The sequence below is a fragment of the Trichomycterus rosablanca genome, chromosome 3 (genome assembly GCF_030014385.1).
Source record: "Trichomycterus rosablanca isolate fTriRos1 chromosome 3, fTriRos1.hap1, whole genome shotgun sequence".
In the NCBI taxonomy this organism is placed as follows: Eukaryota; Metazoa; Chordata; class Actinopteri; order Siluriformes; family Trichomycteridae; genus Trichomycterus; species Trichomycterus rosablanca.
The window spans coordinates 11,995,363-12,012,239 of record NC_085990.1 but is presented as its reverse complement, the minus strand read 5'-3'; the positions used below and the strand labels follow the sequence as shown (position 1 = coordinate 12,012,239).

At 42.7% G+C, this 16,877-nt stretch overlaps 1 protein-coding gene across 1 annotated transcript in view; it reads left to right on the top strand.

The window, feature by feature from the left end:
- The window catches only part of fmnl1b (formin-like 1b), a 43,240-nt gene extending 27,244 nt beyond the window's left edge, over positions 1–15,996 (top strand). The window contains exons 14-26 of the mRNA XM_062992711.1: positions 144–384; positions 1,020–1,181; positions 1,533–1,657; positions 7,808–8,010; positions 8,996–9,230; positions 10,482–10,550; positions 10,635–10,715; positions 10,951–11,080; positions 12,047–12,210; positions 12,297–12,398; positions 12,785–12,883; positions 15,341–15,455; positions 15,788–15,996. Of these exons, the coding sequence (XP_062848781.1) occupies positions 144–384; positions 1,020–1,181; positions 1,533–1,657; positions 7,808–8,010; positions 8,996–9,230; positions 10,482–10,550; positions 10,635–10,715; positions 10,951–11,080; positions 12,047–12,210; positions 12,297–12,398; positions 12,785–12,883; positions 15,341–15,455; positions 15,788–15,888 (1,827 nt within the window). The 3' untranslated portion in view covers positions 15,889–15,996. The remainder of the gene's footprint in view (positions 1–143; positions 385–1,019; positions 1,182–1,532; positions 1,658–7,807; positions 8,011–8,995; positions 9,231–10,481; positions 10,551–10,634; positions 10,716–10,950; positions 11,081–12,046; positions 12,211–12,296; positions 12,399–12,784; positions 12,884–15,340; positions 15,456–15,787) is intronic.
- Positions 15,997–16,877: the final 881 nt, after the last annotated feature.

Here is a 16,877-nt window from a genome sequence, read left to right as displayed (position 1 = left end):
AAGAGACTTGTGCGACACCATACTTTACTCTTTAAGGCTCTAAAGAACCTTTGTTACCACAGAACCTACAACTGACCCAAAGGGTCAAGGTACAAATAAGACATATTAAGTTTTCTATATTATGCATGCGTCTGTATTGGCAGGAGAGTCTTCGGGAATCTTGCGCTCAGATTTTGGCCCTGCAGCAGCGAGAGCGAGAACGAGAGATGACCAGAGAGTTAGAGCTTGAGAGAGAGAGGGATCGAGAACGCTTAGCGATAGCGCTGGAACAGAAAGTACAATCCCTGGTGGAGCAGGGGCTCATCAGAATGGAACGATCCAAGTCCGGATCTGTGGACCTCAACGTCATACAGAACACAGAGAACACACAACTACCATACACAGGTGAAGGTGCTCATGCAGTGGACATCATATATGAATATCAGAAAAAGACTTGGACAAAAGTATTGGGACATCCCTTTTAATTATTGAATTTATCTGTTTTAGCCACAACAATTGGTAACAAGTGTAATAAATCAATTATATAATGAAAATAATTAACTTTTAACAGTTTATGGAAGGCTCTTTACTGTTCCAACATGAATGTGCCCCAGTGCACAAAGCAAGATTCATAAAGACATCAAGAAAAGTTTGGTTTAAAGAGCCCTGACCTCAGCCTCACTGCACAGCTTTGGCATTAACTGAAACATAAATTGAGACTTTCTTGACCAAGATCAGTGCCCAGCCATAAATGCTCTTTTGATTAAATGGGTACAAATTCCCACAGACATAATTCATAATTCAACAGCTCTTCTCATAAGAGTGGCTGTGTTATAGCTGATCTGGAAAGATCACAGGAAGGTCAATTTATTTTAATACCATGTATTTTTTAAATGGAATATCCAACAAACTCATGGTCAGGTGTCCAAATACTTTGGCCATGTAGTGTACAAACAGTATTTAGTCAGTACCTGTAACTAGACACATTGTACTATGTAACTATGTAAAACCTGTAAACTATGTCTTCTTTTTCTCTTCAGTAATAGATGTAGTAGACAGTCCTGTTCTTGCATCCTCTGAACACTCACAACCTCCAGCCCCGCCCCCTTTGCCAGTCCCTGCACCTCCCCCTCCTCCCCCTCCTCCTCTGCCCCCTCCTGGAACTAAACAGCCATCTCAAACACTAATTACTTTTAAGACAGGTAAGATTAACTGTGGTATTTTATTGTAATGGCATATTATGTGGTAAAGTTTACATTGGTCATTGTTCAAGCTTTTTATTAATTCTTTATAAATAACAACCCTGTATTTGAAAAAGCTCAGGGTCACAATGGGTCAGATAAAAAAAAAAAAACACTCAGGAAAGGTCGGCCGGCCAACACATGTCAAACACACATACACACACACACCCATATCTAGGGGAACTTTAGTACCTCCAATTAACCTCATCCAGACTGCTCCACCTAGTATTCGAAACCAGGACCTTCTTGCTGTGAGCCGCTGTGCTGCCACATAAAAATCGCCAGTTTCTTTTTGTTTCTTTTGTGAATCAGGTGTGAGGACCAAGAAGCCAATCCAGACGAAGTACCGAATGCCGCTGTTTAACTGGCAGGCTTTAAAAGAGGAGCAGGTGTCTGGAACCATCTTCACTGAACTGGATGATGACAGCGTATTAGAGGTAAGAGAGTATTTTCAAAGCTGATCTTTAAAACACATTAAATAAAAGGAGTGTAAGTATATATTCCAGAATATAATTGTAATGTAATTTGATATAATATAATTCTGTGCTTGGGAGGCACAGAAGTAAAATACTATGGATTTTTATTTGCATTCAGAGTAAACATCACTCAGTGTTAATGCTAAATGCACATGGTTTCAGTATTAACTCCCACATTATGTGCACAAAACCCTAATATAAATACCACCCACTGTGAGAAACTGCACTCGAAAAACCACTGCACTCGAAAAACCACTGCACTTGAAAAACTGTACATATTCCCAATACAATGTTTATAAGGCAACAAAAAACAATGGCCCAGTAAAATTAAATATTTTTTCTTATTTTCATTAATCCTAGTCAGGGTCTCTGCAGGGTCCGGCTCCAATGGGAAAACCTATGAGCATGGCAGGAATACCCTGGACATGGCACCACTCTATTGCAGGGCTTTAATAACCCCCAGACCTAGCCAATACTGTCTGTGTAGACGCTCAGCCGACCGATCATGTTGTTGAGATTCTAATCTAGATCTCATCAGTGGTGGGCTAGCATAATAGACTGCTTGTAATTAAATATAAATCTGTAATGAGTAAAATTTACTTCTCATATATGTTATGATATATGTAAGGTGAGGACTCAATCGCGGGCACGCCGGCCGGAGGAGAGAGCGGCCGGTTTAGAGTACACAAATAAGGTGACTATCTCCACCGAATGAAAGAGGAGGGGCCGGGCGAGCCCAAGCCAACTGAAATATCTAAATATAAATAAAACCCCAAACGTAACACAACGAGTAGATCGCAGTCCTCCAAAGTGTTTAAACAAAAGAAAGATCCAAAAGGATCTCGTGTGCACTGCACAATAAATTACTTTCACCGCGCTCACGGCAACCCCGCTAGCGAGATTCGAACCGGCGAACTCAGACACACACACGCTATGACGCAACCGAGCGAGCCACAGCGCCGCTGACGTTGCTAGCGCCGGTGGGCAAATTGAAGGGCAAACTAAGGATCGCTTTTATTTGTTCTACTTGTATTAATAATAATGAGAATCTATAGCGATATCAAACTAAGGAGTTATTCTAGGTATAAGAACCCAGGAAATCCTTCGAGCGGATAACAACAAAAAAGGTAATAGATATATATATATATATAGTTATTTTTTGTGATCGTACCCGATCCGGTTAGTTCTCCGCGACTCGGGTTTATATCAAGTTTAGTCTCCCTCGAGACTAGTGGGTCAATATTCGCGTAAGCGAACAGAGGTGCTTAAGCTTTACCAACGCGACACTCAAGGCGGAGCGGGGATGGGTGCTGGTAGCGAACACCGCCGTGGCCAGCCAACACCGAGATCCGCTTGAGCGCTCGGCGCGAGTGCTCCGACCCCGCGGGTCCGGAGCTAGATGCGAGAGATAGCGAGAAAGATGCGTGAGGCGAGCCTCTCCTTCTCAGAGTACTGATCGGAGGAGGAGCCTGTGCGAGCTCGAACCCAAGGCGCGGGGTGGAGCTCGTGAGCACTGCTGGTTCACCAGGCAGCCAAAACAATGGAAAGAGGAAGAGATACGGAGTACGCAATTCTCCTGGTAAAGTTAGGAGAGTGCAAAGGAGTCACACCAAAACCTAATCTTTCCCTGAGTTCCTTTTATTACCTCGGCCCCTGGGCCTACCGCAAACCCTCTATGAGGCCTCGCGTTACCTGTGTCCCTAACCTAACGTGCAAGAGAGCACAAAAGAACAAGGGTGTGACGAGGACACCTGGCTGAGCGCTGCTTTAAATACCAACTCAGCCAGGTGTTCCTCGTCGCTGCTGATTGCCTGAGGGTGCCTTGGGATTTGTAGTTCTTCTCCCCCTGGTCGAACTACGGGCTGTGCGCCCTCTGGTGGCAGCCGGCGGAAGCTCACGGGTTTGGCTCCCTCTGGTGGGCGCAGAGGGAGTTGATCGGCCTCTTTCAGTGCGAGCACTGGGGTTAACTGTGTGAATCGCGGGTCGGCCCCCCCTGACTCCTAACAGTACCCCCCCGTCTAGGAACGGCTCCCGACGTTCCCATGCCCGCTGCTCTGTTCTCCCGGAACTCCCGGATCAGCGTCGGGTCTAGGATATGACGCGCCGGAACCCAGGATCTATGTTCGGGACCATAACCTTCCCAGTCGACCAGGTACTGTGTGGACCCTTGGACCTGTCGTGAGTCTAGCAGCTGACGGACAGTGTAGGCCGGAGCCCCATCCACCACCCTGGGCGGTGGCGGCGGTTTCTGCTGCTGGATGGTTCGGCATAGGTAGGGCCTGAGCCGCGATACGTGGAACGTAGGGTGGATCCTTATCGCTGGCGGCAGTTCCAAGCGATACGTAACAGGGTTTATCCTTCTGATGACCCTAAAGGGACCCACGTATCGAGGCGCCAACTTCCCCGACTCGCCCCTGAGAGGCAGGTCCCGGGTGGATAGCAATACTCGCTGACCCACTCGAAATCGGGGTGCTGCTCGCCTTCTCCGGTTGGCTGTGTGTCGCATAGTGGCGGTGCTGGCTTCTAAAGCAGACCTAGCCCTACGCCAAGCTCTTCTGCACTGGAGGACGAATTGCTGGGCAGCCGGGGCCCCCACCTCTCTTTCCTGAGTCGGGAAGAGAGGGGGAGGGAACCCAAACTGGCACTCAAAGGGCGACATGCCGATGGCCGAGTGTCGGAGGGTGTTGTGGGCATACTCGGCCCAAGGCAGCTTGTCGGGCCATGAGCGTGGGCACCCGGAAGTCAGGCACCTAAGTGACCGTATAAGGTCCTGAATGACCCTCTCGGACTGGCCGTTAGACTCTGGATGGTATCCGGAGGACAGGCTAACCGTAACCCCCATTAAGAGACAAAAGGACCGCCAGAATCTGCTGACGAATTGCGGACCTCGATCTGACACTATGTCGGTGGGAATGCCATGGGGTCTGACGACGTGCTGGAGGAGGATCTGGGCGGTTTGTCTGGCCGAGGGGAGTCCTGGGAGGGGTATAAATTTGCAAGCCTTAGAAAATCGGTCCACAAACACCAATATCGCAGACAGACCATTTGACGGTGGGAAGCCCGTAACAAAGTCCATTGCGATGTGAGACCAGGGCCTGGAGGGGACAGGTAGGGGCTGGAGGAGTCCCTGGGGTCGAGCCCTGGACTCCTTATTTTTTGAGCAGACTTCACAGGCTGCTATGAAGGAGCGAACCTCTTTTATCATGGTGGGCCACCAAAAGCGACGTTTGAGGAAGTCCAGGGTACGTGTGACTCCCGGATGGCCGGTGAGGTTAGAGGCGTGCCCCCAGGTGAGGACCTGGCGGCGCATGCTGGACGGTACAAACAGCTTACCTTCTGGCCCGCCACCGGGATCAGGTTCCCTACGCTGGGCTGCAAGGACCTTACGTTCAATATCCCAGAGGAGTGGAGCTACTATTAGGGTATTCGGGAGGATGGACTTGGGCTCTGGGTCGGGTTCTGGAGGGTCCCACTGGCGGGAGAGAGCGTCTGGCTTGACATTTTTAGAACCTGGACGGTATGAAAGGGTAAAGTTGAATCTCCCAAAGAACAGGGACCACCGGGCCTGCCGGGAGTTCAACCTCTTGGCCTGCTGAATGTAAGCCAGGTTCTTATGGTCTGTCCAGACCAAAAATGGATGCGGGGCACCCTCCAGCCAATGGCGCCACTCCTCTAAGGCAAGTTTGACCGCCAGGAGTTCTTTGTCCCCAATCGGGTAATTACGCTCGGCTGGGGTAAGCCGATGCGAGTAGTAGGCGCAGGGGTGCAGCTTCTGGTCCTCCCCTGAACGTTGGGAGAGGACCGCCCCCACACCCACGTCCGATGCATCCACCTCTACAATAAACATCAGCTCTGGGTCCGGAAGGCGGAGCACGGGAGGAGAGATCAAAAGCTCCTTGAGAGCCTCAAAGGCCTCTTGAGCCGAGTGGGTCCATTTAAATCGACCTGTCGACCGTCTAGTGAGCTCAATAAGGGGGGCGGCTATGGAGCTAAAATTCCGGATAAATCGCCGGAAAAAATTGGCGAACCCCAGGAACCGCTGGACTGAGCGTAGTGAGGATGGTACCGGCCAGTCTTTAACCGCCTGATTTTTGGCGGGGTCCATCCTAAGTTCTCCATGGGAAACTATGAATCCCAAGAACGAGACCGAGGGGACGTGAAACGAAGATTTCTCCAACTTAACAAAAAGGTTGTGCTGGAGCAACAGTTGGAGAACCCTCCTAACGTGGGTGATATGTTCCTTTAACGAGCGGCTGTAAATCAGGATGTCGTCCAAATAAACAAAGGCAAAACGGTCTAGAGTATCGCGAAGTGCCTCGTTAATAAACCGCTGGAAGACCGCTGGGGCGTTAGTAAGGCCAAAGGGCATCACCCTATACTCATAGTGCCCCGCGGGAGTGATGAAAGCGGTCTTCCACTCGTCCCCTTTTCGGATGCGGATAAGGTTATAGGCACTGCGGAGGTCCAACTTCGTAAAGATTTGGGCCTTCTGCAGTGCCTCGAATGCAGTTTGCATAAGGGGCAGTGGGTATCGGTCTTTGACCGTAATCGCGTTGAGGCCCCGGTAGTCGATGCAGGGACGCAGGGTCACACCCTTCTGTTATGATATATGTAAGGTGAGGACTCAATCGCGGGCACGCCGGCCGGAGGAGAGAGCGGCCGGTTTAGAGTACACAAATAAGGTGACTATCTCCACCGAATGAAAGAGGAGGGGCCGGGCGAGCCCAAGCCAACTGAAATATCTAAATATAAATAAAACCCCAAACGTAACACAACGAGTAGATCGCAGTCCTCCAAAGTGTTTAAACAAAAGAAAGATCCAAAAGGATCTCGTGTGCACTGCACAATAAATTACTTTCACCGCGCTCACGGCAACCCCGCTAGCGAGATTCGAACCGGCGAACTCAGACACACACACGCTATGACGCAACCGAGCGAGCCACAGCGCCGCTGACGTTGCTAGCGCCGGTGGGCAAATTGAAGGGCAAACTAAGGATCGCTTTTATTTGTTCTACTTGTATTAATAATAATGAGAATCTATAGCGATATCAAACTAAGGAGTTATTCTAGGTATAAGAACCCAGGAAATCCTTCGAGCGGATAACAACAAAAAAGGTAATAGATATATATATATATATATAGTTATTTTTTGTGATCGTACCCGATCCGGTTAGTTCTCCGCGACTCGGGTTTATATCAAGTTTAGTCTCCCTTGAGACTAGTGGGTCAATATTCGCGTAAGCGAACAGAGGTGCTTAAGCTTTACCAACGCGACACTCAAGGCGGAGCGGGGATGGGTGCTGGTAGCGAACACCGCCGTGGCCAGCCAACACCGAGATCCGCTTGAGCGCTCGGCGCGAGTGCTCCGACCCCGCGGGTCCGGAGCTAGATGCGAGAGATAGCGAGAAAGATGCGTGAGGCGAGCCTCTCCTTCTCAGAGTACTGATCGGAGGAGGAGCCTGTGCGAGCTCGAACCCAAGGCGCGGGGTGGAGCTCGTGAGCACTGCTGGTTCACCAGGCAGCCAAAACAATGGAAAGAGGAAGAGATACGGAGTACGCAATTCTCCTGGTAAAGTTAGGAGAGTGCAAAGGAGTCACACCAAAACCTAATCTTTCCCTGAGTTCCTTTTATTACCTCGGCCCCTGGGCCTACCGCAAACCCTCTATGAGGCCTCGCGTTACCTGTGTCCCTAACCTAACGTGCAAGAGAGCACAAAAGAACAAGGGTGTGACGAGGACACCTGGCTGAGCGCTGCTTTAAATACCAACTCAGCCAGGTGTTCCTCGTCGCTGCTGATTGCCTGAGGGTGCCTTGGGATTTGTAGTTCTTCTCCCCCTGGTCGAACTACGGGCTGTGCGCCCTCTGGTGGCAGCCGGCGGAAGCTCACGGGTTTGGCTCCCTCTGGTGGGCGCAGAGGGAGTTGATCGGCCTCTTTCAGTGCGAGCACTGGGGTTAACTGTGTGAATCGCGGGTCGGCCCCCCCTGGTGGCCGTCTGGGAACCAGACCGACTCCTAACAATATATTAAACTGCTTGTGCAAGTACATTTCATTTGAAAAGATGATTGATTTGATTGACATCTTGCATCCCTCATGACGTCTCACGCTGCAGGAGTTGAACATGGATGTTTTTGAGGAGCTGTTTAAGACTAAGGCTCAGTCGCCTCCAGCTAACATCGGCACACTGAAGATAAAAGTGGCCCAGAAAGCTTCCAGTAAAATCTCCCTGCTAGAACCCAACCGGGCCAAAAACCTTGCCATCACTCTGCGCAAAGGAGGCATGGACGCCAACCGCATTTGCACTGCCATTCAGATGTACGTAATTCACACCCACACACATTCTTGAAGCAGTGTTTTTTAGGAGGATTTTCTCATCCTGTGGCTTAGCACAATCCAGGTTGTCATTCCTAATACAAACCTAAATACTAAATGAACAGTTACATATAAAAGTGAGTGAAAAATGTGAGGTACAGCTTTGTACCACCACTATCTGTACTTACATTTTATCTGGCATTAGCTTTACATTTGCTAAAGCTGTAGCTTATCAAATTGACTGCATTTTTCTTAAGATTAAAAAGATTTGGATAAAAAAGAAATGCTAATTTAGAGGGTATACAGGGACATGGCAACCCATCCGAGAAATGTGGACGTGGATTGTTTACACCTGGTTTTGAGAGGCTGAACACTCTCAATCACAAAGCAAACACACACACACACACACACACCTAGGGGGAATTTAATATCTCTAATTAACCTGACTGCATGTCTTTGGACTGTGGGAGGAAACCAGAGCTCTCAGAGGAAACTCACACAGACATGGGGAGAACATGCAAACTCCACACAGAAAGAACCCGGACCGCTCCACCTCGGAATCAAATTCAGGACATTTTTGCTGTGAGGCGATAGTGCTACCCACCTAGCCACCATGCCGCCCACCACATACATCTGTTAATTATAAATAATATTTAAAATGTATTGCAGCAAGCTGGGGCGACAGGTAGTGTGGATACCACACACAACAATGCTGGGTTCAAACCTCATCTACATGTTTAATCTATGTCCTTGTGGGGTTCCCTTTGATGATTTACTTTCCTCACACTTCCCAGAACCATGGAGAATGTGATTAGCTGCACTAGGCTTGAGTGAGTGAGTGAGTGAGTGAGTGAGTGAGTTGGATCCACTACAACAGACACAAGGATGAAAAATTTTTTACCTATTTAATGATATGAAATTAAATTGTATCATATGCCTGATCAGTCTCCCACCTTCAAGTTCCTTTACTCATCATCTCTCTCTTTAGGTATGATCTAGATGCATTAAGTCTAGATTTTCTGGAGCTGTTAGAGCGCTTTATCCCATCAGACTATGAGCTGAAGTTAATCCAGAATTACGAGCGTGAGGGTCGATCTTTGCTGGATCTGTGTGATGAGGACCGCTTTATGGCCCAGTTTGGTAAAATCCCACGGCTTGTTAAGCGAATCAGCACACTCACGTTTATGGGGAACTTCAGAGAAAGCGTCCAGCTCCTGCAGCCAGTGAGTATTTACATCATGCATGAGACAAATCAAGCTTATGGGATTGAAGGCTTTAGGTTAATGTTTTTTATGTATTGTGATCACTTTTTATAGTTAAACATGATTAAACATAGTAGTTGACTGTGTCATTGGTGCAAGACATTTTATTAGATTTTTTTTCTAAAATCACATAATAATTATTGTATATTTGGGAATATAATGCATGAAAAAAACACAATTTATAGATATTTTTAAACCAAAAAATAAATATATCATGTATTATTTATAACTGTTTTGTTTTGCATGTTATTATATATTTTTTGTTTAGAGTTTTGTAGAATATACTTTGTAATAATAATAATAATAATGATAATGATAATAATAATAATAGCAAGAACAACAATAATTATAATAATAAAATTTTTTAATAATGATAATAAAAATAATAGTAATAATAATAAAAATAATAGTAATAAAAATAAAAATAATAGTAGTAATAACAAAAATAATAGTAATAAAAATAATAACAAGAATAGCAATAAAAATTATAGTAATAATAATACTAATAAAAATAATAGTAATAGTAATAATAATAAAAATAGTAGTAATAATAATAATTAATCCATTAACACAGAATTGAATCCCATTAGGACATGGAAGCATTATTATTATTATTATTATTATTATTATTATTTTGTTGTCATTCTTGATTTGATTATTATTAGTATTATCATTATTGTTATTATACTGTATTATTGTTGTTATTTTTATAAATTTTGTCAACATCATTGTTTTTATTGTTATTTCTATTATTTTTATTATCATTATAATTATTTTTATTGTTTTATTATTGTTATTATTATTATACATATACTGTATTATCATGCTTATACTGTTTAATAAACATTTGTTTACATACAAGCTCATGTAAGCTCATGTATAAGCTACATGAGACGCAGTATTTGATATCTACAATGGCATCATCAGAATGACATAGTGACAGTATGCAAACAAAATCTTTGCAATAACTTAAAACTAAATAAACAAGCACAGCATAAACCTTTAACCTCATACCGCTGTTAAGCTTGCATAATTCTTATCAGCAAACTCTAAATTATTTTAATAATTTATTAATTAAAGTGATCTCTGCATTAACACAACCATGGTAATGCTAATGATTCATTTTACCATCTGTTTGTAATGATTAGATATTTGCTTTCAAAAGCAGTGGATGAATTTTTACCAATATCACTTTTTAATACAATCTTTCAGCAACTGGATGCCATCATCGCTGCTTCTATGTCCATCAAATCCTCCAGTAAACTGAAAAAGATTCTAGAGGTACGTAAATACACCCACCATGCACTTTTTAAAACGTATTTATTTCATTATCATTCACATTTACAGAATTCTGATATTCTACAGATTATTCTAGCTTTTGGGAACTACATGAACAGTGGAAAGAGGGGTACAGTGTATGGATTTCGCCTTCAGAGTCTCGACCTGGTAAGAAGAAACTCGATTTTGCAATTCAGAGGAAGGCATTTGTTTAGATTTTTTAAATATTGGAAACAGGCTGTGTAATGTTAAAGCTTTGAAAAATGCCATTAATTTTCCATTAATAACATAAATGCCAGAGAAACTAAATCAATGACATCACTGTTTCATTATTAACCAGGAAAATACTCGACTGTATTTAAATATACTAGATTATTTCTCATTGTAATTATTCTTTTCTTAGCTGTTGGATATGAAGTCCACCGATCGCAAACAGACGCTGTTGCACTTTCTTGTAAGCATCATTCAAGAGAAATTCCCAAACCTGCACACGTTTCATACTGAACTGCACTTTTTGGATAAAGCAGCAGTGGGTAAGAACAAACACATTCAGATACCAGGGGGTAAAGGTCCAATCATTTAAAATGTAGTTTGCTTGATGTAGTTGTTGATGATTTTTTGCCATTCATTAACTTAATTTTCCACCCTAGACAAACAGGTGATTATACTGTCCTGCAATTAATAGTGCCCTGTCCAAAGAGTGTTTCAGACCTGCACTTACTGGGTCTGGGTTAGACTCTGGACCACTTTTCTGATCAGGATGACGCATTTATTGAAAAATAATCATTCATTCATTCATTCAATCATTCATTGTCTGATTTACCACCACTCCATCCTGTTTAGGGTCATGGTGGGGACAATTTACTGAGCGAAAAGCAGGAAACACCTTGGGCAGATTGGCAGTCCATCACAGGGCAAACACATTCACACACACACACACACTCATACCACTTTAGTATCTCCAATTAACCTGACTGCATATCGTTGGACTGTGGGACGAAACCAGAGAACCCAGAAGATACCCCTGCAGACACTGTGCCACCCTTTGAAAAAAATCTGTAATGTTGAATTTGGTGGCATGGCCTTCTAATTTATTATTGATGATTATGATTATGATTATGACTACAACTGGTGACTTCTCAGTATCCATATAAAAAGGCTAGTTTGACTGCATTGATTTAAAAACACATGGCTTGTTAGTTAAGCTTCTGGACTAGTAATCAAAAGGTTGTTCTGCCACTGTTGAGCCCCTCAATTTTCACTTTGAATAAAAGTGCTAAATGCTGTAAATATAAACAAAAAACAGTGCTCCTCCAAAGCCTTTTACTAGCAGTACTAAAGGAATACATGGAGCACAGTGTGATCCTCTGTACTTTTTTATGAGGATGTACTTTGTGCTGAGAGGACAGGTGCTAGTCTCCAGCTCTCCTTGGCAGGAATTGTTATGGCGAATTGGAAATTATATCAGGAGAAAGTTCTTACATTTCTGTTTCTCTCAGTGTCTCTGGAAAGCATTGTCATGGATGTCCGTGCACTAGAGAAAGGAATGGAAGTGACCCGGAAGGAATTTGAGGAACAGCAAGACAGTCCAGTTCTGAGTGACTTCCTGTCCAATAACAGCAGCCTGATGGAGACTGTGATTAAAGATGCAAAAACTGCCCAGGTAAGAAGGACTAGAAACATCAGAATACAGTAATGCTAGACTAGCATATATAGCATTAAAGAACTGATCGCTGATTGTTTCATTAGGAGGCGTATGAATCAGCGGTGGAGTATTTTGGAGAGAATCCTAAAACCACCCCCCCTTCTGTGTTCTTCCCCATATTAATTCGGTTCATCACAGCTTATAAGGTAAGTTATAAACAATCACAACCTGGCAGACTGCTTTGAGTCTCAGTGATGCTGCCAGCCTGGCTGGGCATTAAATAAACGCAGTTCAGTGGATGGAAGGAATGGAGGAATACAGAGAGTACAGTGTGATACTCTGTACATATTATTGCTTTATTAATGATCCACCAGTTGCCGATGTGAAAAGCATGTGATAGTCTGAGACTTTTCTTGGTTAGTGAGGCTGTCATGCAATTGGCAGGAATTACGAAGAAAGGGACTGGGGAAAAAAACATATTAGGACAATGCAAACAGAGTAAAAGTTTAAATAAAATAAATAAAGAATAAAACCAAGAGTTTGGTTTTCTGTAGCATTTGCTCAGTTGTAATAAACCTTCTTTTTTCTGTAGTTGGCTGAAAAAGAAAATGAGCAGAGGAAGAGAGCGAGTTTTATCAGCGAGGAGCTGACCGTGACTGACCCGGCCAAAAACAAGCACATGGGAGACAAGGTACCAAGAGAAAAGAAGAGATAAAACTGTTCAGAAACTTTTTAAAGTTTGAAAAGTATAAAAATTACATTAATTAAAAATAAATAGGTGGAGCTTAAAAGGTGAATGTAATGAATCTATTTATCTATCAATTTTGCCAAAACTCCAGCCTAAACATTTTGCTTATTTTTGGTAAAAGCAACAAAATTACCGAAGGTCATGGACTGACATTACTTTTTCCAAATGAAAATCACAAATTTGAGTTTTTGCAGATCATTACATTACATTTAAAAAAAAAATAAGCTCCACAATGTCATCTAATATCTGAAATGACTTCCTAACTCCCTTCCAAAAACAAACACTATTAAAATATAGTGATGTCTATGTGATCTTATCAGCTTTAACAACAGCCACTCTTTTGAAAAGACTTCTCATAGGCTTTAAGGTATGTCTGTGGGAATTTGTGCCCATTCATTCAAAATAGCACTTGTATGGCTGGTCACTGGTCGGAAAAACCTCAGTTGATGTTCCAGTTCATTCCAAAGCTGGTCACTGAGGTTAAGGTCAGGTTTCTGTGCAGATAACTGGAGTTTCTTTAAACCTCATGTGTTTATAGAGGCACAGTCATGCTGGAAACTGCATAGTTGGAGGCATATAATTTACTTTATATAATTGGATTATTACACCTGTTAGCAATTGTTATGGCTGAAACACATTAATTCAGAAATCAGGGGTGTCCCAACACTTTTGTCCATATAGTGTAGGGCTAATTTGTCTGCATCTGTTTCAAAGTACAAGAAGGGTCAAGGTCACAAAAACAAAAAACTAAGTAGAACTGCACTGTAAGCCCGGATAAGTTCAATCTACTTAAAAAATTTGAGGAAACCGGTTGCCTTAAAAAAGTTAAGTAATGTATAATGAAAACTTGAGTTAGCATAACTTAAAACATTAAGTTATTACACCTAAAAGGCAAGTTGATTAAACTTTCTTTTTTTTGTTATACCAACTGCTTTTCCCGATAATTCTACTTAATATCTTGAGCTCAATGGAAAAAACTATTGATTTCTTCTTAGTTTTCATGTTAATTACATTTTAAATATGAATTACAAATGTTTATAGAGAAACAGACACAATTATAAAATTATTTTTCTTTATTTCACTTCAGAAGTATTTACTTAAAATACAACATGTCAAGAAAACATCTTTAAAACTGTACAAACTGTATATAAAGTTCTGATGAAACACAAACAGCTCCTCACAGTAACCATGAACCTGTAAAACAACAAAAAGAAACAACAGAAGTATTAAAATCAACATTAACAGCATTAATTTAAGGATTAAAATAAAGCAAGCCAGCACACTCTTTGCTTCGTATGAAGGCTAGCATGCTAACATGCTAGCATGTAGCCTAAATACGGCAAATAAAGCAGCGCTGTTTGATTATTTATTTAGTGTCAACATTAAGATCATTTATTTTAAACAAAATTGTTAAGTAAAGTACAACACTTACCAAAATTAGACGGAAGATGAAAAAGCCCCATCAGACTGGTGTACATGCTACTCAAAAATAGCATAATGAGGAAGAAAATGTTTGTCCACTTAGTTTAACAAAGGTTCCACTTCACAAAAGACATTTCAGGAAGACAAGTTTACTTGTGCAAAAAGCCTTAAATGAAAAGTAAAAAGTAATTTGCAACAACAGGTTTCAAAAGTTAAAACAAATGGCTGCCTGATTCACCAACAGCAAGCTGAAAAAAGGCGGACTTACATGTAAATGGTGGCGTTTTTCTGTTTAATTACCTTAACTTAACTTTTTTAAGTTAATCTGATAGAAAAGTAATTTTTTTTGTTTAGTAAACTTAAATCTTTTAGCACATTTAAATGTGTACTCAAATTAGTACAATGTACTCTGCATTTTATAGTAGAGCAAAAAAACTTAAATAATTGATGTATGTTGTACTAAAAATGTTTGATTAAATATAAAGTCCGGGCTAACAGTGTGTATGATGTGAATAATTTGTTTGTAATGTCAGTATATTCCAAAAACCAGGTTTGGCTTAAGTGTAGAAGCTGCTGGACCTTGGCTGACAATGTCCACAGCCAAGTAAGCTTAACACTACAATTGGCTTAGAGGCTGCTGCACTTTTTCAATGTTCCATCTTTAAGCTTTAAGGTGCAGTTTTGAAAACAGGGGTTCCTCTCTTGCATGGCAGCATTCAGGCAGTTTCTAATTCATGGCAGACCTGTTTTCAATCCCAGAGCATATTGTGTTTTCTGCCCAAACTTTTTAAACAGACCCCTGTTCCATCTACTTTGTAACAGTGCCAGTCATGCTAGTTTGATTCCCTGGGTTTGATTCCCTATTTAACTGAGCGAAGTCACAAACTAGATTTACAGTCCCAAACTAAGCCAGCAAGATGAATAAAATATACTTTTCTTTAGTCGTTGACACTCACATGTGCTCTTGGCTGTCTGTAGGTACCCATGGTGGCACGGATGGCCCAGCTGGACATGATTGCAGAGCTAAAGCGCAGGCAGGTGTCTCCTCTGGTGCGTGAGGGCAAAGACGGTGCCATAGAGGACATCATTACAGGTCTGCTGTTAAAAATGATGTATTTGTGGCTCATGGAACGAATGCGTTCTTTTAATCATATTCAGCTCTTGTTACTTCTGTATTTTATATGATTCTGTTTTTTTCTCTCTCTGTCAGCTTTGAAGGCTGTTCCTTTCACTGCTCGTTCAGGGAAGCGCTCATCCTGTCTGCTTTCTGATTCTACCTTCAATGACTCGAGTCCTTCATAGACGTCTTTTTCTGTTTCTTCCTTTCACTGTTGGTATCTTGCTTTTACGCTTTTCAGCATTTAATCAGATACTTTCTAATAATATGTGTAATTAATGTGTATGTGTGTGTGTGTTTGTTTGCAGGTTTGAGAAATCAGCCATACATCAGAGCAGATGCTGGAAGACGCAGCAACAAATGGAAACCAGCACAGAAGCTTCAAGTGTCTTCTGATATTTCTCTGTAATGCACATACGGTACATGCAATAACACATTATAATTAAAATTAAAGGCTAGCACGGTGGCCTGGTGGGTAGCACTGTCACCTCACAGCAAGAAGGTCCTGGGTTTGATTCCCAGTTGGAACAGTCCGGGTCCTTTCTGTTCTACCCGTGACTGCGTGGGTCCCTCCGGGAGCTCCGGTTACTTCCCACAGTCCAAAGATGTGCAGTCAGGTTAATTGGAGATACCAACGTGTCCCTAGGTATGAGAGTGTGTGTGAAACTGTGAGTGTATTTGCCCTGTGATGGACTGATGACCTGTCCGGGGTGTTTCCTGCATTTCACCCAGTGAATTAGACCCACTTTGTCCCTTAACTGGATAAAGCAAAGATAAAAGAATGGCAATTTTGGGATTTCAGTGATTTTTCTGTGTCAACAATTGAAACACTGTCAAAGCAAATTCTATGGGCGTACTTTTCTAAAGCTAAGTGGAAATTTGGTTTCTTAAATGCTCTGGAGCTGATTTGCTGCCAGTGGTGCAGCCAGTAGTGCTGCTAGTGAGCTGGTGCATTGCAGAACGTGGACAGAACAATGAAGGAAGATTCTTGAATCTCAAAAGTCTAAAATCCCATCGTCAGGAAAGTGATCTAAACACATTGATTGTATTTGGCATGGCTAAATAAAGGCTAAATGACCTGCCCATATGGGCCAGCAGGGAGTGTGGAGGAGAAGATTGACTAAAAGTACTAGTCTTTTTAAACAGCACTTCAAAAGCAGTCTCTGCGCCTCATCAAGCTGGACTTGCTTCGTCACATCCAGGGGCGGCTCTTTATAACTGGCCTTGTGGTTAGCTCATTGCAGGGTCCTCTTATTTTCTATCTTGTTTCCGGTCTGTTTATTTCTTTGGCGCTGGTCTGTTTGGCCGATATGCGGGGCTGAATATCAGACTAGATGACCTGCCTGGTTTCTCCCGCTGGCCCATTTGACCTGGTTTTTGAGAACTCAGCTGGTGGCA